The sequence below is a fragment of the Empidonax traillii genome, unplaced genomic scaffold, assembly GCF_003031625.1.
Source record: "Empidonax traillii isolate 1590-97213 ecotype Southwest subspecies unplaced genomic scaffold, ASM303162v1 scaffold14:size4059594, whole genome shotgun sequence".
NCBI classification, from domain to species: domain Eukaryota; kingdom Metazoa; phylum Chordata; class Aves; order Passeriformes; family Tyrannidae; genus Empidonax; species Empidonax traillii.
Genome location: NW_020955207.1, coordinates 2,527,940 through 2,553,491, shown reverse-complemented (window position 1 = coordinate 2,553,491; position 25,552 = coordinate 2,527,940). Strand labels below are relative to the sequence as shown.

The 25,552-nt window shown below is 37.2% G+C and overlaps 1 protein-coding gene across 3 annotated transcripts in view; it reads left to right on the top strand.

Moving 5' to 3' along the window:
* The window catches only part of SEPT7 (septin 7), a 78,566-nt gene extending 57,066 nt beyond the window's left edge, over positions 1 to 21,500 (top strand). The window contains exons 5-15 of one of the 3 annotated variants that reach the window (XM_027892070.1): positions 978 to 1,078; positions 1,695 to 1,829; positions 4,764 to 4,881; positions 6,610 to 6,702; positions 7,889 to 7,985; positions 10,028 to 10,079; positions 10,839 to 10,964; positions 15,446 to 15,466; positions 18,219 to 18,354; positions 19,859 to 19,998; positions 20,479 to 21,500. In XM_027892070.1, the coding sequence (XP_027747871.1) occupies positions 978 to 1,078; positions 1,695 to 1,829; positions 4,764 to 4,881; positions 6,610 to 6,702; positions 7,889 to 7,985; positions 10,028 to 10,079; positions 10,839 to 10,964; positions 15,446 to 15,466; positions 18,219 to 18,354; positions 19,859 to 19,998; positions 20,479 to 20,518 (1,059 nt within the window). In that variant the 3' untranslated portion in view covers positions 20,519 to 21,500. The remainder of the gene's footprint in view (positions 1 to 977; positions 1,079 to 1,694; positions 1,830 to 4,763; positions 4,882 to 6,609; positions 6,703 to 7,888; positions 7,986 to 10,027; positions 10,080 to 10,838; positions 10,965 to 15,445; positions 15,467 to 18,218; positions 18,355 to 19,858; positions 19,999 to 20,478) is intronic. The other 2 variants (XM_027892078.1, XM_027892087.1) reach the window with 2 other exon arrangements.
* The last annotated feature ends 4,052 nt before the right edge of the window (positions 21,501 to 25,552 follow it).

Here is a 25,552-nt window from a genome sequence, read left to right as displayed (position 1 = left end):
AGAAAACAGTGTCACTAATGATTTAATAGAAATTGCTTTAATATCAGGGAAAAAACAATGGTTAAATGTGTGAACAATTGAAAAGAAACCAACATGCTAACATGAGTTTGTCATTTCTTACTGTTGTGCTCCACTGACTAATACAACAGTGATACAGCACTTTCTCAGGCATCTGACACTGGTATTATCAATAATTACTGAGATATTGGTAGGAAGGGGGTAGCAGTCCATGTGCTGTTTAGCCTAGATTTTCTCTGTCATGACATGCTTAATCTGCTTGATGACATGCTTATTGCAAGATGACTGAACTGTGCTGCAGATGGGTGGTCACAACTGGAGGCATGAGTTCCCACACCCAGATCTTGCATCAGCCTTGTGCTGATGCAGTTGCCTTCCAAGCCAGGTTTCCATCAGTGACCTGGGCTCACAGGAACCCAATCCATTATGGTCACATGAGGTCTAGCTCAGCAGATTGCAGCTAGATTGTATTACTTTCCAATATCAATCTGTTTGTAACAGGAAACCATCACTTTAAATTATTCCATTCCCAAGCATTATGCTAGCTGAAGAATAGGTGTATTCTTAAAAATACATTAACAGGACTGGAAATGTAGTGTCTAAGGTGCTTGGTGGGAGGATCAATTTTGAAAATGTCGTTTTCTTACAAGTGACCGAAGTTGGCAATTTCATCATATTTAATGCTGGGTTAAAGGTTTTTACTGTTTAATCAGGAATTAAGATATTTAGATATCCTGCATACTTAGAGGGTTCATTGACTTTATTTAAATAATGACCTTTTTCTTAAAAAAAAAAAAAATAAATGGGATTTTATAAGCAAAACACAGACACAGCATGCCTCTGAGGCAGAAGAGTCAGCAATTCTTTGCCAGACTTCTTATTTATTGAATGCTTATCCCAGTGTTTCAGATGGGTGACTAAATTGCTAAAAATTTAATCTTACCTTATTCATTTTACAGGTTGAACAGTCAAAAGTTTTAATCAAAGAGGGTGGTGTTCAGTTACTACTCACAATAGTTGACACACCAGGATTTGGAGATGCTGTGGATAATAGTAATTGGTAAGAAATTTTTTTGTATGTTCTCTCATGATAATTCTGAATTGCATTGTGTGTGTGTGTGAGATACAATACCTTGTGACATTTTTAAATGCAGGCTTCTACATTCAGTTAAAATATTAACATCTTTAAACTTTCAGTTAGCTGAAAACTTTTAACTACTGTAATTCCAAGTACCTTTATAACTTGACTGAAATACTGTCAGCTTTACCCTTTAAACTGACTGGTGCATTTGGCTCTTTACCCACACGTGCCGTGTGCAGAAGTGACTTCTGTGCTGTCACAAGATGTGATCAGTGAAGCATTCCTTTGGCTGCTGTTCTTAAGTATTCAGTTTGATGCTATTACAATGAAAGGGATTGTGTTTAAAAGGATTTTTCAGTGAACTCACACTTTGCATCTTCAGAGCTTTGTAACTCAGTTTTGTGTTGAGGAGCTGGTCTCTTAAAGTGCAGTATTGAAGTATCCTAATTTAAAAAAAAAAATCAAAACAACAACAAGCCAACCCACAGGGAAATTGTGAACATCTGCTTCTTAGCCAAGACTGGTTTTGTTTATTTGCTTGTTTGTTTACATAAATAATGTAACTTACAAGTTTTTATTCATGTAACCTCTGCAGCTGGCAGCCAGTTATCGACTACATTGACAGTAAGTTTGAGGACTACCTGAATGCAGAATCTCGAGTGAACAGACGTCAGATGCCAGATAATAGAGTGCAGTGTTGTTTATACTTCATTGCTCCTTCAGGACATGGGTTTGTATTAGTGTATTATATGTTTTCTTTCTGTCTCTTACCTGAGATAAATATACAAATTTGTCAGTCCTAGTTATGTAAAGTTCCAAATAGGATTTTCTTAATGTTCTGCAAATCATGCTTATTTTCAAATATGACCTTGCTTTGGCTTGTCAAACATGAGCAAACCAAACACCAGAAAACATGATTGCACATTAATTACACAACAAGAAAAATAGAATTTTAACAGTTAAAAATACATAGGTGTTCACAAGTGCCAGGTCTGTTTGTGATCTATATGTCTTTTGATCACATTAGAAGGAGAAACTGATTCACAGTTCAAGCAACAGGATTTTTCCTTTCTGTTCTTCCTGCCTCCCTTTGACTTGAATGATAAATTGAAGATGGGAAATTTCATGGATCCTTGTAAGCATACTTTAATTCACCTGGCGCGTAATATTTTGTCTAGTGGCAATTCCAGTATAGGCATTCTGATTTCTTTCAATTATTGTGTTATCTTTCACCCTTGCTTAGTTTTTAACTTGATCAGACTTCTATCTAGTGGTAGAGGGGGAGAACTGCATTTCTAGGGTGTATTAGATACAGATTGACTGTATCTGAAATTTAATTGCTTAGCATTTTGTCATGGCATTATAACTGATTAAATTGGTCAGAGACTCTTAAGTTATATCTTCAAAACTAGAAGAAGAGGATAAGTAGCCTATTCTATTGTATGGGTCAAAAGTAGTAAAACTTACTGAAGGGAATGATGAAGGAATTTTGAAGTATATTCCTCAGGCATTAAAAAAATGCTAACTATTATACTTAGCTTCTCTAGCTAGCATTGGTATGGGTCTAATAATTTTGAACTGGACAGAGAATTCCAAATTTGGAAAGAAATTTTGAAGGATGGATTTTTTCTTATTTAGACTTACCTTTCTTAAATATTTTGCTGTTGTTCAACATGCATGTTTGTAATGTCAGTTTTGTTCAACATGGACATCAATTTTAAATGTAATTTAAATAAAGGGATGATGATCCTTTCCTTGTGCTAGTCAATCATTTTTGAGCTAACTTTTAGATTCTTCATAAATTCTCATACCCCCACACTCCCCCCTTTATCCATTGGAAGTTTCCAAAGTGGGAGATACAAATTGTTCTTAAGGAAAAAGAGAGGCAATGTTTCCTATAAACTAAGTTTTGATCACTAAATTTGTGAGGCTAAAAGCTGTAAAAGCGTGTTCCTTGCACAGGTATTTCATGTTATTCTTGGGGGAGAAAAGTGTGAAGTTGTGCTAGGTTTGCAGAGTGTTTTTGAATTACTGAAATAAATGCTTAGAATTGTCATCTAAGTGAGAAAATTAATAGACAAAATTGGTGCTGCTGTTAGCATTCATTTCCTCTTTTAAGATACTCCCCTCTCTGAAAGGACATAGGTCACTTCCTACCTGCTTTTTGTGGTCATGCAGTCTTTGTTCCTGTTTCCTGTGCAGACAGCAGCACGTTTAACCTGTCAAGTAGTGTCCACTTCATTCTTACTGCATGACTGTATTTACACCAAATTAAAGCATTTGCAGGTGAACTTACTTCTGCTCATCCTTATGACTTAATACATTTGTAGAAGCCCTCTTGTTATAATTTTTCATTTCGAAAAAAATGGCAGATTAAGTCCTTCCATTTAATACATCCCACTGTTTTTAGCTGGTATCCCCATAAACGTCTGAACTGATGAGTTAGTTTGTGTCAGAGCAGGAGGAGAGAGGTGAGGGGCAGGGGGAGCATTCCAGGTAAGTGCATGGGGTGATAATGAATTGCACCATCTTTCTGCAATTCTGGAATCTTCATGTAAAACCTTCCTGCTCAGTCTCCACTGTCAGCTCAGGTCCTTAAAGTGAACAATTCTGCTTTGACAGCTGCCCTTCAACCTGGTGTTGCTCCCCTAGGTAGCTTTGTCCAACTCAGAAGATTCTGAGACTTTTTTTTTTCTTTTTTAAGAAAGTAGTGGGAAAGCATATGAAGGTGAATGAGTAACCAAAAAAGCACTCATAATCTAGACATGCCATTAATGTTTATTAATGGAAACATGTTGAGAACTTGGGAAATTGAGTGGCAGGTCAAAAACATTAAAATGAAGTTTTTTCTTCATTTTTATATGGTTTGGAGAAGCAGCTGAATTTGCATACCGAATGAATATGGTTTTAGTATTCCTAATACTAATTTACTTTATATGAGAAATAATCTTGTTGAATCCTTTAAGCCTGACTAAACTTGCTGTAATTTTGAAGTATTTATGCATCAGAAACTCTCTGGCTTTACTTCAGCAAGCAGGAAATATTGACCACTTTGATTCACACTGATGGTGAGCATACCGTCACCCACCTACTCGATACCCATGTGGTGGTTGTTTCAGTTTTTATGTCATTGTCATCCACCTAAATAATTGTCTTTTTGTTTTAAATAGCAATTTAGAGATGAGATATTTCTACTTCATCTGTACACAGGCCACAGAAATTATGGTCTTCAGCAATCTAAGGCCTGAAAAAAAAATATCTCCCAGCCCACTCTCAAGAGGAAACAGACTAATAAACATGACTTTCAGAGCATAATTCGCAGCTGTAAACTCTTATCAGTCAGGCTTTAAATGGCATTGTCTTCTGGCTAATGACATGAACTTTGCTACTTTCATAGGAGAGGTCTTATCACTTGCTTAAATGAGTGTAATTTCAGGTAGCAGAAGTCTCATGACTACTAGTAATATTAACATATGGCTTACTCCTCTGGTATGATACAATTTAGGGGATTTCCTTTAGTAGTTGCAGGTAGCCTTTTGACATTCATTCAGCCATCTGTCACTCATAAATCAGTGTTTCAAGAATAGTTGTCAGGACAAATCTCATCATTTGTACATTCTTGTTTAATTAATATAAATTGCAAAGCTCTGATGCTGTTTTTCAGACTTAAGCCTTTGGATATAGAGTTTATGAAACGCCTGCATGAAAAAGTGAATATCATTCCACTTATTGCCAAAGCAGACACACTTACACCTGAGGAATGCCAACAGTTTAAAAAACAGGTGAGTTGAAAAATTAACATTTACAACATAGGATAATTTATTAAGTTGATCCCTATGGAAATGGTGAGATGTAACCTTCATGAAAAGTTTAAACCCTGAAGCAATGACTTGAGACAGCAAAGCTAAGTAATTTATATCTTCAGATTTAATTATAATTCTTGGTGAAATAATCTTGTTTTTGTCCTCAGGGCAAGAGGTTTCAAGTGTAGTATGTTTCTTGGCAAGTGAAATAATTTGCTGCTGAGATAAAAATCAGTAAGAAAGGAAAGGAGCTTTCAAGAGTTAGACACCTAACAGAAGTTGTGTGTTTAAAGAAAAAAAAAAAGGTGTTTAAGAGGATCAGAGTATTATTGGTTGCGCTGTGGTATTCACTTTCATGGTGATGCACTGTATTAAAGAGACCTCAGGTATTAGATGAGAATCAGTATACCTGCTCAGTCCTGGGCTGTGGTAATGCATTTTAAAGATGGTGAGATAGTTGTAACATTGATACAACTGATGTAGTGCCTTTGTATTTGTAGAATATATTTGGCATCAGTGTCTGCAAGTGGCTTGTGTTTTATCTTCAGCTACCTGATCAGAATAGAAGTAGATTTAAGCTTTTTAGTATTGTATGAAGAGGATGAGGAAGACCCAGAACAGGATAAGATAATAAGTTTGTTTTATTGAACTCTGTCCAGTCCTAGTTTAGAACACAGGTTCTGGAACAAGATGTCATTAAGAAGTGTTGTGTGCAAAACTCTTGATTTAAGATTAGAAATATTCTGCATTCTACCATTTTTTTCCTTTCATTTTGTCCTCTGATTTTTAAATATGTAAGTAGCTTTATCATAAGTTGAAGTTAAATGGGGGAGACTTTCCCAAATCAAACTTTGAAAGTAAGTCCTTGCATGAATTGGAAACTTACATTCTTGTAAGACTGCAAACTCATGAACCAGAAATATTCCCCAGGGCTTTGCAGTGCAGCTGTCAACTAAGTGGTCTAATGGTTTTCCGTTCTAAAATTCTGGAAAACTAATCATCTTGTTTTTAAAAATACCCTTCAGACAAATGAAGCACCAAAACAGTACAGTCACTTTTTTCATGATGCTGTCGGGTTTTCTTAAATTTTCATTAATGCTTGCAAATGTTTTTCAACACAACTAACTGCTAGAGTCAGTCCATCAGTCACAAGCTCTATTAAAATAGGCAGGTGATCCTGCTTCAAGCAGCTGATGCTCAGGTGTGTTAGAAACAGGAAAGAATAGGAGTGACAGCACTAGCTATTGTGGGAACTCAAAGGGATGAAATATGTCTGCAGTTATCTATTCAAATACTTTATATTTTGAAGGGACACAATTGCGAGACTAGTCTGAGGACTTAAGTTGTGTTGTATTAGTTTTTGCATATTCAAGTAGAATTTCATTAGGGTAAATCTGTTGTTTGTCCCATCGTAGAAAACGGGTGTTAATTTTTGCTGTCTTGTCTTGGTGGATAATATTCTGTTAGCTGTGAGGCACTGACTCTGATCCTGTCTTCTCCCGGCTCAAGAAGAGATGGTCATACTAATTATCCCTTGGGGGGTCACGTAGTGGTCTTAAACGTGCAAGTTTTGTGATGTAAATTAGTCATCTTAATATGCAAGGATCTTACAAATCAGACATAAGGACGGAGAATCAGATTACAGCAAAAAATATTGAGTTACTACAAAGTACAAATTTCTCAAACAGATAATACTTTTCTTTTTAGATAATGAAAGAAATCCAAGAACACAAAATTAAAATATATGAATTTCCGGAAACAGATGATGAAGAAGAAAATAAGATTGTTAAAAAGATAAAGGTAAATTAATTTTCTTTTCAAAACTGCTTACGGAGGGGCACTGGGGGGTTGAGTGTGAAAAGCATTCTGTCATTAATGAAGAGCTCACCAGTATGTGTAGGAGATAGAAATCAAATGCAAAGCTGTCCTAAGTGTCACTGTTCCTCAGCAGGGGCAATGAATGACACTATTAAATCATCTGTCTTAAGTGCTTTGGCTAAAATTCAGAATGAGAGCTCGTTTAATGAACTCTAAAAGGTCACTTTTTTAATTTCATACCTATTTGGCTTTTATCCACCTACCACATGTTTTTTGGTTCTGAACTTTGAAGGAGGCCAAGGTTGTGTTTCATACAGAGGTGTGCAGTGGCATAGAGTATCTGCATTACAGCTAATAGCTGTCTGGCTGATTGATATACTGAAACCTTAATGGAGATGAATGACAAAAGAAAATCAAAAGGACTGTCAGGCTGTTGAAAGGCTTCTTCCTAGTTTACGCATGTTTTTGGTTTGTTCTTTTATGTTGGAGTCCATGTCGTATATGTTTCTTGAGCCTTGCTTCTGTTTGTTCAGTAGCTTTGACAGCCTGCAAGTGTTTTTAAGTTTTTTTGTTACTGTGGGAATCACCTAGGATAGATAAACACAAATATCACAAATGGAAGATGTCCTGGGACTAAGCCTAGAGCAGAATAAAAGCCAAGACAAAAGTCTGAAATACTCAGCTTTGTACTCTATTCCTTTCAACCACTTGAAGCTACTCTTGGCTCCTTTGTTGCTTGATACATTGGAGGCATTCTCGGTTCAGCTGAAAACAAGAACTTGAAGTAGTTCTTTGCCAAACCTTTGAAAACTGGATATAAGATCCAGCCAAAGTAACAGTCCTTGTAGCCAGTGGGAATATGAATTGGTAAATAATTAACTGTGCGATTAAGTAAATAGGAAATGGTTTGCTTGTTGCTTAGCTTACTGAGTAACGTTAATGTCTGTTTCTTAACTAGATTTACAGAATACAACAGTATAAGGAATTTAGAAGGGTGTGTGTGTATATACAAGTCATTAAATTAGGCAGAGGTCAGTAAACATCAGTGTTCTTGCACTTGGGGTTAGCTGCACAGCAATGTTATAACACAGAGCTAGCTTATGTCAAGTTTACACATGGGCATGCTTTCAGTATCTTTTGGCAGTAAAAGTCATACTTTATCTTGTAGGACCGTTTACCTCTTGCTGTGGTAGGTAGTAATACGATCATTGAAGTCAATGGCAAGAGAGTTAGAGGAAGGCAGTACCCATGGGGTGTTGCAGAAGGTAAGGCTTTCTTGTGATTTTTTTTTTTTTAATACATTTAAAACTTATTACCCATTAGTCTATATTTGAAATGTTTGAAATGCTTACTTTGAGTGTTATTTGGTCTGCAAATTTACTGAATATACCACTTGGTTATTCTGATAATACTGGAACAAAGTAAAGGTTTCAGCAACATATAACTTTGCAAGCAGATGCCTGTTGAAGCCTCAGTGAGAAGTCATAAAACCTGTAGAGACTTATGGCAGGTAATGATATGACATAAATTACAACTGTTTTCTAACTTTGTCACGTTAATTTTTTTCATATAAAAACTATGTTTTCCTTAGATTTTTCTTTGTAGAGATACACATTATAAATATTAATTTGACCAGCTCCTTTATCATAAGTTCAGTTTAAAGCTTCTGAAAGAATTTGTTTTTTTCCCCAAACATATGAGTCTTAATTGCTGGTTCCTGGTAATGAATAGAATACTTTTTTTTTATTTTTAATTTATTTAGAACTTACTTTCTACTGCAATAGAGACTTGAAGATAACTGCATGTTCTTCTGGCAACCATTTCTTGTGTTTTAATGCAATTCACATATTTCTAACGGCAAGACTTGCACCATGCTCTGCAGTGAAACAATCACTATTAAACTGTTTCTCCATGATCAGTAATTTTTTTTCCTTGTGGTGTGCATGTACTGAATAAAGAGAATATTTTTCTTTTCCTCATTATTTCTGCCTTCCAAGGGCAATGGACTATAAATTGGATGCAGTGTAAAGTAGACAAAAAAAAACCCCAACCAACAAGCAGTGTATGGACCAATACTTTAAAGAGGAATGCTGTAACACTTTGAAGTGCATGTCTGGCAGGAAATGAGGTTTGGCAGAAAGCAAAAACCAGCTGCACCAGAGAGGATCAGGCTATATTTAAGACTCTTGCGTTGGCATTTGGAGATATACAAAATGTTGCTGCTTTTCTTTATTTTGAAACAAATCTCTTAAAGGCTTCATGATCATGATTGCACAACTTTGGGATGGGAAGAGCTAGCCTAACTAAAAGGAACCTCTTTAAGTGGCTTTCAGTCTGTCGACCAAGGACAGAATACTCAGAAATGATGCTTTTTTGGAAGTATGACTTCATTTACTATCTGAGCGGAATTTACCAGTCTGTAAAACCATGGAATGGTTTTATGCAGTAGTGCCAATACAAGACAAACACACGAAGAGTCTATGTTCTGCACTTTTCTGTGGGATTCACTGAACTTACTTGAGCTATTTTAATTCCTTCTTACTGTTTTTTCCCCTCCTTCCTACGAAAATGTATGTTTTTACTTCAGGGACACATTGGAAACCTGCCTTGTGCCTTTCTTTTATGTGTGCTAAGAGCTTTCTGTGTTGCCTTCTCTGTCTGCACACCAGAGAGTTCTGGGAGCGTGCATTTTTCTCCAGTGTCATTTCATTATCTATCAGGGAAATGCCACTCAGAATCAACCTCTTCTACATTAATGTGATGATAGGCACAGTGAAATAGGTGGCATCTAATGACAACTGCTCATTCTCTCTTGATCTGTAGGTAGGTGCATCAACTTAAATACACAATCTTCCTTTCCTTAGTTAGTAAAGAACTAAATCCACATAAAAATTAAATGAAAACTTCTGCAATTCATTTAGTGGGGAAAGGGGAGACAGGTTGTGTTAAGTCTGTCTTTTAAAGGGTTTTGGATACAGCTGGATCAAGACTAGTGTCTACAGTTAGTGTCTGATCGTTATAGAACTGTGCTGGCAGGACCTCCAAAAGATCAGAAAGTTAAACTGACAAAACTGTGTTTCTGTTGTGGTAGCTTATTCTGCTGTACTGACTCAGAGTACAGCTTGTCAGTATGGCTCAGGGGAGCAAAGAAACTCTGCTACTAAGGTTCTGTTAACACACATGTTGTTTTAGTAAGGAAAGACTGGAAGTAATCTCTCGTTGGAATGAGTGTAGATGGATGACATCTCACCTCTGTAAGGCACATGTTTTGTTTGGCATCTCAACAAAAGTTTACCTTTTTTTGCAGTTGAAAATGGTGAACACTGTGACTTCACAATTCTGAGGAACATGTTGATAAGGTACGTAACTTACAGGTAACATTACCATTGTCTCATATGTCTGAGAGATTGGGAAATCATATATTGGAGAAAAAAGGATTTGAGATAGTGAGTTCATGTTAATCCACATATTTTTAGTTGTAGGCAGTATCTTACACTTCATGATATCTTGTTTATCCACATATTTGCAAGCAGTGGTGTTGGTAAGGATTTTTTTTTTAGTTGTTCTCTTTGTGATTTCTTGCTCTTGAAAATGTGATAAACTATAGGAAACTGAGTTGTCTGTTAGTGCTGATGTGTGCTTAGTTGTAGTGATGCGTACTTAGTTAAAGGCTTTTTCCAGAATATATATTGTGCTGCAATTGTCTACAGCAAGACTGCCTGTGCTTCATTGTGTTGGGTGTTGAGTCCTATACTCACACCAATCTACTAGGTGACAACTCTGAATTTGATTATTAAGTTTTTATTTTTTCCAGGTTTGTATCTTAGTCTTGAACTTTGCATTTAGCTTTTGTGAACTTAAAAGATAACAACTAGGAAGTTTGGGCTTGTTGTTTCTTGCCTAACATGCTTTTTCTCACCTACTGCAGTAGTAAAACACAATTTTCATATCTGTCTGGGCAGCTCTAATTTTCTTGTTGGAATGACAACATTGTGGGGAATGGGACGTTAATGGAGGGATATAATTTAATTAGGTCAATCTGCAAAATGAACATGGACTGATTTTTCAGATAGTATTTCGAATCAGTGCACTAATTGATAAATTGCTCTTATTGACAGAACTCATATGCAGGACTTGAAGGATGTCACTAACAATGTACATTATGAGAACTACAGAAGCAGAAAACTGGCAGCTGTTACATACAACGGTGTTGACAACAACAAAAATAAAGGGCAGCTAACAAAGTAAGTTCCTGTTAAGGTTGTATTGCACTTTAATATTTTTACTCTGCTTTTTTGGTTGTTTCCTTTTGTGAATATGTGGTGGGATCTCTGGTTTTGGGGTTTTTGGCGAGAGGTGGTGGTGGTTTTGTTTGTAAATAGCCTCCAGTCAGTTGCCTCCTTACTGTGTCTGAATACTGTAGGTCTCTTGTTTACTTACAATTGTTGTGGGTTTTTTTCTGAACGTGTTAAATACTGGCTTTTAGTTAGAATCAGTTCTGAAGAGAATCCTCACTTTTACTCTTGCAGTTTTATTTCACTGGTATTTACTGCAAAATTTTTGTGCATTAGTGTTTCTGTTTTGGTTTATATACCACTTTGGGGATTATTGGTTCTTTTGCATGAATTATCCATACTCTGTGTCAGGGATGCCTTTGAGAAGGATGGGTCAATATTTGTTTGGAAACTTTGAGAATCCAGACCTGCTACTGTCATCTTTGAAATGCTGGTCTGGCTACTTATATGGCTGCTTGTCATGTCAGGGAAATTATTGCAGTATCATTATCTTTTGTGAGAAGAATTACAGTGCAGCATTTTGGAGCTTTTGTTGGTGTTTTCTTTTTAACTCATGTGCCATTTTAATTACCTCTGACAGCGAGTTATTTGCCAACTTAATGAAGTTATTGGAAGATTTAAAAGTAGGCTCTACTGTATTATGCATTGTATATTGCTACTTGAGAACAGCTACATTCTTAAGTATTTTGCTTGCTCTGCATGCACCAATTGCATCAAAGTAATTAGCTGTTAAATAATAATTAGTGATATTCTTACCTTTTGTACTATATTCAAGTACAAATTTCTCAATCAAAATACAGGGTACTATTCTTTTCAGCTAATGGTATGCAAAGTTACAGCTGTTCTTCCTGAAAAAGATTCCTGAAATCAGATGGCAGTATCTGCTATTTCCATCCATGTGGCAGCTACAAAGCCATTTTTCACCAAAGTGTCCATTTTACACCATCTTAATGCTTTGAATGTGGCTGTGAGGGAATGATTTAAGTGAACGTGACTCAGTTTTGTCTAGTGTGAGCCTACACGAGACTTCCCTGCTCAGCACTGACAAAAAACATAATAGTTTATGTCAGTTATATCAACTCTTCAGAAGTGTACTCGAATTTAGGTAAAGTTTGTAGTGAGGTCAAGTCTTAAAAAGACTACTTTGCAAATATGTGTATCCATAACACTGTGTTTACTACTCATGTTTTTTGCCATCCTATTACCCCTGACTCAAGGCTTCTGAGTACACATAGCAAGTGTGTCAGGTGATACTGTGGTAACAGTAGTGCTGAATAGAAAATTCTATATTTCCTCCGGGACTTCTGACTTGCTATTACTGTGCTTTTTACTGTACTATTATTTGCTATTACTGTACTGAAAAGTGAAACCTTTTTTTTTCCCATTGTCTTTTGGGATATCAAAGGAAGTTGTTTAGAGTTTTGTTTGTGTGTGTGTGTGTGTGTGTTAATACTGGGGGGGGGAGGGAGCCCCTGGTGGTCTAGGGGGTAAAGGCACTGCACTGTCACTGCAGAGACCCAGGTTCGATTCCCGGTCGGGGCCCCTCCCCGGGCAGATGGAGCTCGTTAGCCCATAAGGCAATCCATCTACGTCCTGAGGACCTCGCTGCCACTGTCCAAGCTCGCTTGGCCCCGGCAGATGAACCTCAGGATTAAAGGGTGGGCTCAGTTCCGCGCACACTGTGTCTCACCTAAAAAATCCAATGCGCAGGCTGGAAGGTGGAAAGACCTTCCCCGGTTCTTCGTTCGCGAAGACTGGCCATTACATGTTACATTTACATTACTNGTATATATACCTTTCAAAATCTTAATGTTTTCCTTAGATTTTTAAAAATCTGAATTTTGGTGACAACACTTTCACTGTTTTTGTTGTGTGCCTACTTAGATTTGTGTTAGTCTGCATCTACACGCTCAGTCTGTTAACCTCACTGAAGTAAGGACTGGTTATTCGGCATTCTTAAAAATTTTTAAATTATTTTTTATTCCTGTATTGCAGACATAGTAAGATGTTATTTTATATAGAAATGCATCTGCTAGTAGGTTTCAAAACTCTTTTTGCAATCTTCAGTCATCCCCCCTGCCCCAGTCAGTTGCTGATAGCGTTGCTGATACTTCCTTTTGATGCAGAATATGCACGAAGAGGATCTAGAATTGCTCTGCTTTCTGAAGCATGCTTACCTTGCATCTCCTGCCACCTCAGATCACTGTGCTGTCCCACCTGAGTATTTCCAGGTGAACATGCCTTCTGGAACAATTTTCTCCCGTAGAAATCTGTTGCTCAGAACATTCCATTACTGCAGCTCAGAGATGAATAAATACAACTGGTGCTCTTTGCTATCAGTTTTTGGGTTTAAAGTTTTTTTAAAGCGAGAGAGTAAATTATTGCCATTTATTTGATTCAGCCATCTGAAAGACAAAACTTCTTTTAAATTTGTAAGGAATATTTTGAACCTTTTTCTAGAGTTTGTTCCCCGAAACATAGGGTGACTTAATAAGTAAATACATAAAATTCTTGAATGAGGCAGCTGATGCTATTCCTGTGTTGTTACATTATCCATATGTTGAGTTACAGCAGGTTTTTTAAGCTTTAACATGCTTTTTTTGCCTTCAGTGGTTTTTTGCACATTTTAATCTAGAATAGTCAAAGCTGCATAGAAGGAATTTTCCTACTAACCATGTGCCCCCTGGAAATTCAGGGAGATATTAACAGTTTATCTGTGCCTCCCCTCAGGAATTTTATGCTTGCCTGCTTGCCTTTTGAAAGAAGTGTCTGTGTCTCAAAATGGGGCAATATTTGACTTGTCCTCTAGGAATCTGATTGTTTCATGGGAGACTCATCCTGTATCTCTGTGTGAGAATGGAGACATGCTCTGATGCTATCTGGTGGTATTACAAGCATATGGTTAAACACAGATATAACTTACCTCTGGCTCTGGAAACTCCTAAGTAGCTGTTTTTTGGAAACTGGGAGGGTAGGCATAAGAGGAGATGTACATGCAGTGGTGCTTGTACTTTTCCAAAAGTTTCTCCTGCTGGCAGCTGTTCTGAATTGACCTTTTGTACCTTTGAAACAGCTGTATTTTTATGATCTTAATAGATCTTAGTTTTTCATGCAGCTGTTAACATATTTCTTTGAACAAAAATGCAGACATGAAAACAAATAGAAGTATGTGCTACAAGTTTTAATAATATTGTTCAGTTAAATTGAAACAGTTTTTTTCTCTTCAGTTAATAATTTTATCTCTAATTTGTCTCCTTTGATTTGGTGAAACTCTGCTGTTCTGTGAGTAACTTGTTAACCTACAAGCAGTCCAGAGCATGTATTTTCCATCTTGATGTAGGGGGTTTTTGTATTTTAGGTTTAGTGTCATTTTTTCAAATTTTCAACATCATCTCAACCATTAAAAGAATAAAATAAAATGTCACAGATAGTCTTCACATATGTGGATAACTTGTCTCTTTACAACTTTGTTGTAATTGTAGTTTCACACATGTACTATGTGATGAGAGAAAATTGGCATTTGGTCTGGTATTTAAAAGTTGTAATTTGCGAAGTCTTTTTCGTTTGCTGTATGAAGCTGCTATCTTCAGTGGCTTTAAAAGTAAAGTCTTATTTTTATTGGAAGTTGTATTGTACATCATAAAGATGTGCCTTATCCATCTACTCATCTGTTCAATGCAGGGTAACAAAATACACAACACCCAGATTCTTCTGACTGCTAAGCCCAGACTACTTCTACCTCCTTTTGCCTGTATTTTTAGTGCATTTCATGAAACGGTTCTAATGTTATTAAGCCCATCTGACAGGATGGTGAGACTTAATATCAGAACTTGTTTTTTCAGCCCTTTTTCCCCTCCCGTGGCCTCAGTGCTGCGCTCAGCCGAGGCACGCTGGGTGAAGCATCCCGGTGCCCTGGGGAGGTGACTCTGCAACCGAGCCGGCCCGAGCTGCTGCTGAGACCTCTGCTGGCCGTGCCACCCAAGTGCTCTTCCTGCTGCACCAGAACATTCCCGGGGGTTCAGTGCAGTGTCCTCTTGCTAGCTGAAAAATTCTAAACGAAGAGATAAGCCTCGAGATGGCATCGGTTTCCGAAAACTTGTGTTAGAGCAAGTGATTGTTCACGTCACTAAAATATTTAAAATCACTCTAAAAACATAGATATTCTAAGGAAACTAATTCTGAAAGCATCTGCACATCAAACCTGTGTTAATATTGATATGGTGTAGTGGTTAACTAACTGAATTTGAAATAAATACAGCAAACTTTAACTAACAATCTTTCCTTTTAGTATGAAAAATTTGCTTTCTAGGGAGCACATAATCAGCTCTAGGAATCTATTATTAATGAATTTACTTTTTAATTATTGCTTTTTGGTTTTGTGGTTTTATTTAAGCATGCTAAGCTAAGCCTCTGTATTTTTTGTTTTTTAGATTTGACACAGTTGAAGGCATGTAAGTGGTCATTTAAATTTTTCCAAAAAACTTAAAGACAAAAATTCTATAAACACAAAAAAGATTTACCTGTTTAATGTTTCAAATTTAAAACAGTTTCCTGTTATCCAGCTCTTGGCATTGTTTTTTTCCCCTAGCAGTTTGTTTGGGTTTTTTTTCTAAAACTGTGCTATTGTAAACTTTGGGAATTTATGAATACGTTCAGTGACAAATATCTCTGTAAAAATCCATCCTCTTTAGAAACTTTCTGGCTAAGACTCAAGACAAATTTGGTCAAATTTCAAAAATCATTAGAAATGCATAAATTGTGAAAGTCCCACAGTTTCTATCCATAGCTCCATCATCTTTATATAGATGCTTATAAAGAATTAGTGGAATGTTCATATTTATCTGTAAATTTACAGCTTTTTATTGATTTGGGGATTTAGTAACTTAAATCTTTTCTGACTGTGATTTTATCTTATTACTGGCTTGCAGAGGTTCCACTTGGGGCATATCTACACTAATTTTTAATTCTTAAAGAATAACTTAGAGAGCTATTTTAGCACACATCCTCCTAAATCAGTTCAATGTTTTACGTCTTTGTTTAGTGGTTTGTTTGGCTTTTTTTTGCTTCAGCTCTTCTGTGTGTGTGTTTTTGTTTGTTTGTTTGTTTTGTCTAAGTCCCTTATACAATTTATCCTGAAATACAGGGTGATATGCTTCTACCCGTGTCACATTCTTTGGACCTAATAAAAACAGTTTTGACTATGTTGTAAAGCTCTCAGCTGTAAATACTCGCTTGTTAGTTCATCAGATTTTCTGTGCAGACTGATTTTTTTACCACCTTCCCAAATACACCTTGTGTGAAGTCTCCATTACATTAAGTTGTAAATCAAAGAACAGTTCTGCTCCCCTTTCATGTTAAGACTGTAGCAATGATTCCTCAGTATTCAATCTACTTCCTACATTAATTTTTGAAGAGCAAATATATTTGAGAACTTCACACTTCTAAAAGGTAACATAGTTACCTTTCCTAAAAGGAAAATAGTCTTGTTTTGAAAGCTGCTTACCTTCTGCAAGTACTGCTATTCACCTCTTCCTTAACTTCCTTATTATTTTTCTGTATTATTGTACTTCACCTTTGTATAACCATTAATTTTTTTCCTTGAAAAAAACTGCTAGTATTGGCCTTCGGAAGGACTGAAGTAAAAATTAATCTGAGGATCAGTTCAGTGCTATATGTTATACAGCATCTTACTCAGAAGTCCAAGCTTTGCAACTATTAGTTCAGATTCTGTTTAATTTTATTTTTTTAATGGTAATGCCATTTTCATTTCTTCCTACTCACCCCCACCAAAGTTTAACTTGAAAATACTGATATTTGAGAAAAAGATTGTATGGCCTTGACTTCATATGGGATTACTTACTTTCACTTTATGGCTAGTTGGTGAAAATGGGTGAGCAGAAAGGATATAATGAGCCAATAATAGTAAAACTAAATCTTAGCTATGTTTGATATGAAACTTCCATTCCTTTAAGAATGAGGGGCAAATTCTGAATCAAAAAAGATATTGCTAATTATATTTTAGTCCTCACTGAAAGTTAGTCAGTACTTTTCTCCTTTTAAAATGCTTTTTCTCCACGATTTCAATCAGAACAGAGGTTTCTTTGTTTGTTTTGTTGGTTTGTTGATTTTTTATTTTTTTTTTAAGAAATGAAAACAAAATCTTATTTTTAATAGGGCTTAGACTTGCCACCTCCATTTACAATTTGCTGGTCTGACTGACTTTTGCATACATTACAGTAGATGTCCTCTGGCTGGTTGATTGTAACGGTTCTAAATATATTCAGTTTTTCATTTTTGTCTACACAGTAGTTAAAACTTTGCCATTTTAAGTTGTACATACTCAAAACTGAAACAAGAGGCCAGTGATTTGTTTTGATTGCTCTTTGTTGAACAGCATAGTCTTACAAGACTCTATGTAGCAATCATCACTAGATCATAATCATCCTGTTTTATTTGATACTTAAATGTGAAACTTGCTATTTAAAACCCATATCACCATAACATGGATAGCAGGCTTATACAGCTTTCACAATTCAGTAGAATCCAGAAAGTAGTTACCATAAAGCAAAATTAATGTACATTTTTTTTTAATACATGAAGTCTATTAATAGCTTTTTAAAGGAAAAATGTTCCAACTAACTCTTGGATGAAACAACGATTTTCAGTTGCCCAAGCCTTTTTCTTGAAGCTGGTATCTCTTCAAAACTATGGCAGCAGCGTTCAACATAATTGTAATGTTAACTTGCTCTTGGGCTCACTTGGAACAGTGAAGATTTAGAGAAAAACTGGGACTTTAGTCTGCAGTGCTCTGAAATTTCTTTATGTATGAATGGGAAAGGAAAAGATGCCTGAAGATCACTTGGAAGATGCTAATTTTTGTTGTTTTTGTTGTAACGTTGATTTCCTCTATTCCTATCACCAGGTGGTTCTACAGATAGAAAGTCAGGAGTTTCTGTTAACTTAGATATAATGTAAATCAAATGGGGGTGGGGGAAGGATACTGTATGAAATGTTTTTTTTGAGTAAAGTTTAACTAAACAGTTAAAATAATAATGCAAATTGAATTTAAACTAGCAGTGCCTACAGCAATGCATTTCTATTAATGCTTCAGCATTTTTATCTTGCTTTTTCCAGATGCCCTAATATAACAGACAGGGAAAAAAAGTTCTTATTAACTAACTCCTTTTTCTGGATTTGTGGCAGGAGCCCATTGGCACAGATGGAGGAGGAAAGGAGGGAGCATGTAGCCAAAATGAAAAAAATGGAAATGGAAATGGAACAGGTGTTTGAGATGAAAGTCAAAGAAAAAGTTCAGAAACTGAAGGACTCTGAAGCTGAGGTAATCAAAATGTCTTAAACCCCAATATGCTTGAGGCTGTACAAGTGTGGAGATGGCACTTTTTTGCCAAGACTTTCCAACATAATTGATTCCATAGTTGGATTTTATGCGCAAAGACAAACAACACAATTTTTCTTTCTCAGCTTCTTGTCTTTGCTGAAATGGTATAAACCTGAACTTAAAATGTAATTTTAATGTTCACATGCATTCTGTTTTTATTTTCACAGTCATACTATGTTAAAATATTCCTTAACTTTCTTACCTTCTTCTCCTTTTTCTCTGAAATATTTTGGGTCTATTTTCTTCTGTGTGATTTAAAAAAGTTTTGAGACTTTTATGGTTTACATAAGCTAATGCAGTAATGGTCATTTGCTGTGCATATTGCAAAAGCATTTCAGGAATTGGATATGATATTTATAAAGCATTATCTAAATGAGAATTACCAGGCTAAGGAAGAGTCAGGGATATGTTTTTGTTACTGTTCTAGTTATCATTTGAACAAATTTTATGGATATTTAATTTCTGTCATCTTCAGGTGAAGTCCTCACAGTGAAACTTTTTTACAGACTTCAAGGGACTCTGAAAGATCTTTTCAAGGGACTATTATAAGTAGAGATTTAAGTAAAACTAATTTCCTAATTTTTGAGAAAGCAGCTTCTCACAAGAATCCTAATAGAGTAGTTCAGAACTGTTGAAGTTCCTAAAGAAAGTTTGGCTCTAAATTTGAGGAAAAGTGAGGAAACTTGGAAGAGGGGTTGAAATGCTTGGCAGCCTAGGCATTGTAAGGAGCCAAGGCATACTGGATCAGAGCGGAAAAAAAATCAATCTACTTTGGGTTTTTTTCTCTTCCTTTTTTTTGAGAACTAAATAGATAAGGATGTAAATGCTAAGATATACCAGTCAGCAATTTTAAGGATTTTAAAGCTAGATATTTTATCTGGGTCATGGTTTTTGTAGTCAAAGCATTTATCCTTCCTCATTTTCTGTCTCAAATCTTTTTGAACCCATGTATACTTCTGGCCTCCACACTCTCCTTGTTATATGAAAAACAAACAAAAATATTTCTGGTTTCCATGTACTATCTCATGACTTTTTGACTGAGTGTATCCTGTGATACCAATTTTTAAATGTTCATGCAGTTCATTTTTTTTTTTTATTCACTATTCATGGCTTCCTAAACTTCTGTTGTATTTATCTAAATGTAGAGAATTAGGCAGTAGACACTGCTGAGTATAGAGCAAGTAAAAAAAGTGTAGAAAAGGAAATTTGGTTTTAGGGTATTTTCTGTTAACTGTAAAATGAAGCTACGGGATTAATACTCTTTTGGTTTCTGTTATTGGCAGTACCTGTGACCTTAGAGTTTTTAATCTGAGTCACTTCCTCTGAAGAAAAAATATACTGCATTTTCTTGCATTAATAAGTTTAGCTGCTGACATTTGTTATTGCAGCTCCAAAAGTCACAGTGTTTTCTGCACCTAGTGACTCTGTTCATTACTTCCTGTAGCTGCAGCGGCGCCATGAACAAATGAAAAAGAATTTGGAGGCACAACACAAAGAATTAGAGGAGAAGCGTCGCCAGTTTGAGGACGAGAAAGCAAACTGGGAAGCTCAACAGCGTATTTTGGAACAACAGAATTCTTCCAGGTAAATTGGAGTCTTGTCCTGCAGTTGACAGTAAAAGTTCTGTAGCTTTCTGCTTAAAGGCAGTTTCTGAGATAATAATGGTCCATGGATGTTGAGCACTATGGAAGTGTCACTTAAAAGTCAAGAAAAGTCATGAACTGCTTCAAAAACATTGTATCCACACATAACTATATGTTAAAAGGAAAAAAAAGTCTGTATGTGAAAGCTACATTGCATCAGACTTCTGAGAGATGCAGAATTAAAGCTTTGAGAATTAAAATGTTTAATTCCCCTAGTCCTTGGGAGGGGAAATCTGGCAATCGCTGCAGTGCTTGACTCACACAGTGCAAGGACTGTGTACGTAATAAGGTTCATACATTGTGTTGCGACCAGTGAAGCTTCATAAAATGCATGTTTTAAAAGGTGTATATTAATAATTTAAAAAAAAAATTAAAGCATGTATGCAATATTTAACAATGTTTTTTTTTAATGTCATTTTAGAACCTTGGAAAAGAATAAGAAGAAAGGGAAGATATTTTAAATGCATCATTTTGACCACCAGTTATGTATTAGTTGCCAATATACCAGCCTGGACATCAGTGTTTGTTGGATCCGTTTGACCAATTTTGCACCAGTTGTATCCATAGTAATGGATTTAACAGCATGACAAATTTTTGTTAATTTTGATGGAGAATGAGATGCCTTGAATTGTCTAGGGTGTTGTGTACTTGGAAAAATAACAGCTCTAAGTACCTTTTTTAACTTTTTTTTTTTCAACAGGTGTCATTTTAATGCAAAAGAAAACATTTTACTGTTGTACAATCATGCTCTGGTGGTTTAACGGTTTACAGGATATTAAAAAATGCAGGACTCTAGACGGTTTTTAGTGAGGATAAATTGCCATAATATGATGCAAACAATGCTTCTCTATTATTATGATACATGAATTCCATTCAGTGCAGCATATACAATAATGTAATTTAGTCTAACACAGTTGACCCTATTTTTGACACTTCCATTGTTTAAAAGGACACATGGAAAAACAGAAGTTGTAAGCTTACAGTGCACCTAAGCTTTTTATAACAACCCTTTTATGTTTTGGATTCTTTAAATATATGCTATTCTCATTTAGTAACTTCTTTAGCCAGAAGGATCTCATTACTGCTTCATTTTTTGTAATAACATTTAATTTAGATATTTTTTCCATATATTGGCCCTCCTAAATAGAATATAGCTTCTTTCATATGGTAGGAACCAGTGAGTAAAACTTTCCTTTAACTCCCTTTTTACATTTTATGGTAAGTAGCAGGAAAATGCATTTATAGGTCATTTCTAGGCAAAATTGTGGAGTTAACTACCAACCTGTTTCTACCTGTGTGCAGTCTTTCTTTATTTTACTAGAAATGGGAATATGGCCGCAAGAAAAACATCACCATTTTGCATTTAGCTGTATTCATATACTGCATTTCTGTATTTTTGTTTGTATTGTAAAAAGTTACATAATAAACAATGTTGTGATGTAACACGCTACTGCGTCAGAAATTTTAACGGGCTTGAATGGCTGAGTATTTCTCTGGGAAATGTTTGAGCTTTCTCTCCTCCGTCTGGACTTTGATTTGTGTCTTTGATTCATCTGAGGAATTACTTAAATGTGTAGAAAACTCCGTTTCTGTGTCCGTGCTCTGACTTGGCAAAACACAGTCTGTCGTGCCCAGGAGAGGGCACCAAGTGCCCACACACCCTGTACCGTGTCCCTCCGGCTCCCCTTCTGGCAGCCCTGCTTTTCACAGTCTTTTATGGCTTCTGCAGGCATTTATGAGGATCTAGTGAGGTGAGTCTGTAACAACACATTTGCAGCCTCTTCAGATATTTGTGTTTGGGCTTGTCAGCAAAGGTGGGAGGGGTTATTTTGTCTTTTTTTTTTTTTTTTTTTTTTTTTTTTTTTTTTTTTTTTTTTTAACTGTGTCAATTCTGATCAATGCAATAGCTAGGAAGTTGATTGTTAAAATACAGCCTGTAAGCTGTTAAAAATTTGATGAGGATTTCTTATGTCTCTTTACCTATAGAATAATGAAGAATGTCTAATTTTTTTCAGGTGCCCCTTGTATTATCCCTGCAGTCACTCTGTTTCTGCTCATTTTTCTTTTACATGAGTTATGCTTACAGAAATATGACTTATTCATCTAGCTTCCCAAAGAAACAAAGGCATTTTCAGTAATCTGCATAAAGACCTTCTTGTAAATTATTTCATATGTACTGCCTATCTCTTTTCAGAGAAGACACTGATTATCATTAAGTGGAGATCACTTTCCCTTTTGAGTAAACAGAGTAACAATATCTGATCTTTAATACAACACAGAAGATGTATACTGCCTGCATCTGCCCCTTAGGTTTCAGTTTAATTCAGTAAACTGAGTAATGTAATAACCAGGCAAGAGTTGCCATCTAGGAGAGAAGCTGCAGGTTCTGAATTGCTCTTTGGACTCATCAAAACTCAGGGTGGATTCTGTGTGGCTATGCAAGTGCTTTAGTGTTCCCATTTGCTCTGAAATAGAGATTTGATTTATCAGGAAACTTGTTTTCACTGTGCTTGTCTTCATTCTCCCCACTGCTGTTCTCCAGCCTTGCACACACACTCACTCAGGATCATCAGAAACTTGTATAAGCTCGTTAGATCTTGTGTATTAATCACAGTCATGGAATGGTGTGAGTTGGAAGGCTTCTTAAAGATCATCTAGTTTCAGCTCCCCCATCATAGACAGGGACACCGTCCACTGGCCCAGGTTGCTCAAAGGCCCTTCCAACTTGGCCTTGAACACTTCCAGGGATGGGGCTTCCCCAGCTTCTCTGGGCAACAGAGATAATTTATTGTATTGCATTTGTATTTGAATGAAAGTTTAGAGCATGTGTTTGGAATTCTCCTGAAATGAAGCAGTGCCCTTTTGGGGAAGACTTCTGTCACCTCTTACCTTGTTTCTTAAGTGCTTTGGCTTTTTATGGTAAGTTTGGGCTGCACTAGGGTTTTTTTATTAAAAAATTAAAAAAAAAAATTTAAGAATGATGCATGAACCTGTGCAGCTTGCAATACAGTACTAAGTTCATAAGCCAGTTATCTAGCTAACCACAACTGAGGTTCAGCATCCTTAGTGTCTGGATATTGCTGCTTTCAGCAAGAAATACATAGTTTTGAAGGAGTGATGTTGAAGTTCTTTTGGCTTTCACTGCAATTTTCCCACTTGGTATGCAGTGAGCTGCTGATGCCCTGACTCCTTGAAAGGCCACATGTTGGACCTCTTTGGTTCAGGTGACATTGTATCACCAGACTACTCATGGCCAGGCTGCCAAAACCAAAACCATTCCTCAGTTTGCACTCCAAGGAATGAGGCAAATGTACATTTCATTTTCATTATTTTTCAGAGTAAGGATAAAAGAGATTCTTAATTGTTTGAGCATTGGTTTTGTCTTAACTGATTCAAGAAACCCCTCAATCTGATTTAAATATAATTGGCTTAAAATAATGCCTTAAAAGTTTCAATATAAACAGATCAATATATGGAAGTGAAGAATTGGGCTAGATCACTGGTTCATGCTTTGTAAATAAGCAGAAAGTGTAGCTGAACTTGTGGAGCAAACCAATATATTAAGGTTCATATTTCTATTTGTGCAGCATTGTCAGGCTTATTTGGGTAGTGAGGGCAGGGTGTGTTAGTGTCCAAGGTAAGGATATATACTTTTCCCTGTGGCCTAGCTGCTGAGATTGCTTTTGCATACAGTTCGTGGGTTTCCAACCCAAAATGTTTACTCTTAATGCAGTTTACATTTCTCCACTGCCCACATCTCATTTTTCTGACCTTATGCCGTTTATGGCTCAGCAAAGGCAATTACTCCCTATCCCACAACCCATGCCCACCTCATCCCACATTCTATTGAGCATCCTCTTCTACTGGGTGGCTGGGGGATTTGGTGGCCAGCCGTCAGGATAGCCTGCCCCTGACTCCAGGATCTGCTGTGCTGCTCTTCCTGAAAATGGGCTGCCTGTAGCGGCACCTTCAGGAATAGAACGCACTTCTGGAGCTTTGCTCCGTGCTATGGGTTTGCCCACCCTGCCTTCCTGTTGCCACATGGTGAATTCTCCCAGGAACTACTCAGCTGTTGCTCTTGGCAGCTTCCCTTGCTTCTAACTAGTCACAAATGTTCATGGTTAGAAATGTGCGCAACATCCTGGTAAAAATGGCAGAGGTCTTCCTCAGGGGGTGCGAATGGGATTCCTCCCCCGCATCTGGATCTAAACACCTGCTGACGCTGGAAAAAAGCACTGTTCCCATCCTCTTGAGGTTGTGGGCTGTCTTTGGCTGTGGGCAGCAGTGAGGAAGCACAGTGAATGGAAGGCCTCTCCTTCGTGTGGTCACCAGGACGTACAGCAGTGGGACTGGAGAGTTCAATCTGTTCAGCAGGTGTCCACAGCTGCCTGGGGCATCCTTGCATAAACTAGAGGGGATGCAGAAGGGCACCTCAGACTAGGAGTGGGGACCCAGCAGTAGCACCTGGGGACCTGCAAGTAGGCTGGGATGCCAGGTAGTGCTGCTGCAGAGGCTGCAGCTGCAACTAATCCCTGCCTGCTGCACCCTGTTTTTTTTCTGCACTATTAAAAGTGGGTGACCATGGGAACAGATCTTTGAGCAATAACATGAGAAGAAACTTCTGACTGGCATAGGAAAAAAAGGCAAAATCTTTATCCATTCCCCTCATGATTTGGAAGGCAGCTTTGGCTTTCTTTCTGTAATATGTCACCTTTGCACTGTCATCTGGAGAGGTCTCTGGGGCAGCCAAGACACTTGCTTTGTGCAGACAGTGCAATTTTAAAATGAAGGTGATCATGTTTCAGCTTGCCCTGGGACAGCTAGACCACATAGGTCAAGATAAAATTTGTACTTTTGCTTTACTAAGGGATTATAATTCTTCTGTCTTGGTCTGCCAGCAATAATCTTCACAATGAAAGGAAATGGAAAAAGCAGTCATGTCACAACGACCAGATTTTTGTAGTTTATCAAGACTACTGAGAGGCAAGAGGAATTCCTTTTCTGTTCTCAAGACCCTCTAATTTGATAATCTTCCAAATAATTTGTTTCTCTCCTTCTGGAGCTGCTGAGTCACTTCTCCCCAGACTTGACTCATCCAAGGTCCTGCATGTGGGCTGGGGCAATCCAAAGCACAAATACAGGCTGGGCGGAGGAGCATCCCTACGGAGAAGGATTTGGGTGTGTGGGTGGATGAGAAGCTTGACATGAGCCAGCAAAGTGCACTGGCAGCCCAGAAAGACAATCGTGTCCTGGGCTGCATCAAAAGCAGTGTGTCCAGCAGGGTAAGGGAGGGGATTCTGCCCTTCTACTCCACTCTGGTGAGACCCCCACCTGGAGTGCTGCATCCAGCTCTGGGCCCCCAACACAGGAAGGACGTGGGCCTGCTGGAGCAAGTCCAGGGGAGGCCATGCAGATGACCAGAGGGCTGGAGCACCTCCTGTGAAGACAGGCTGACATCACTGGGGATGTTCAGCCTAGGGAAGACTCCATAGAGA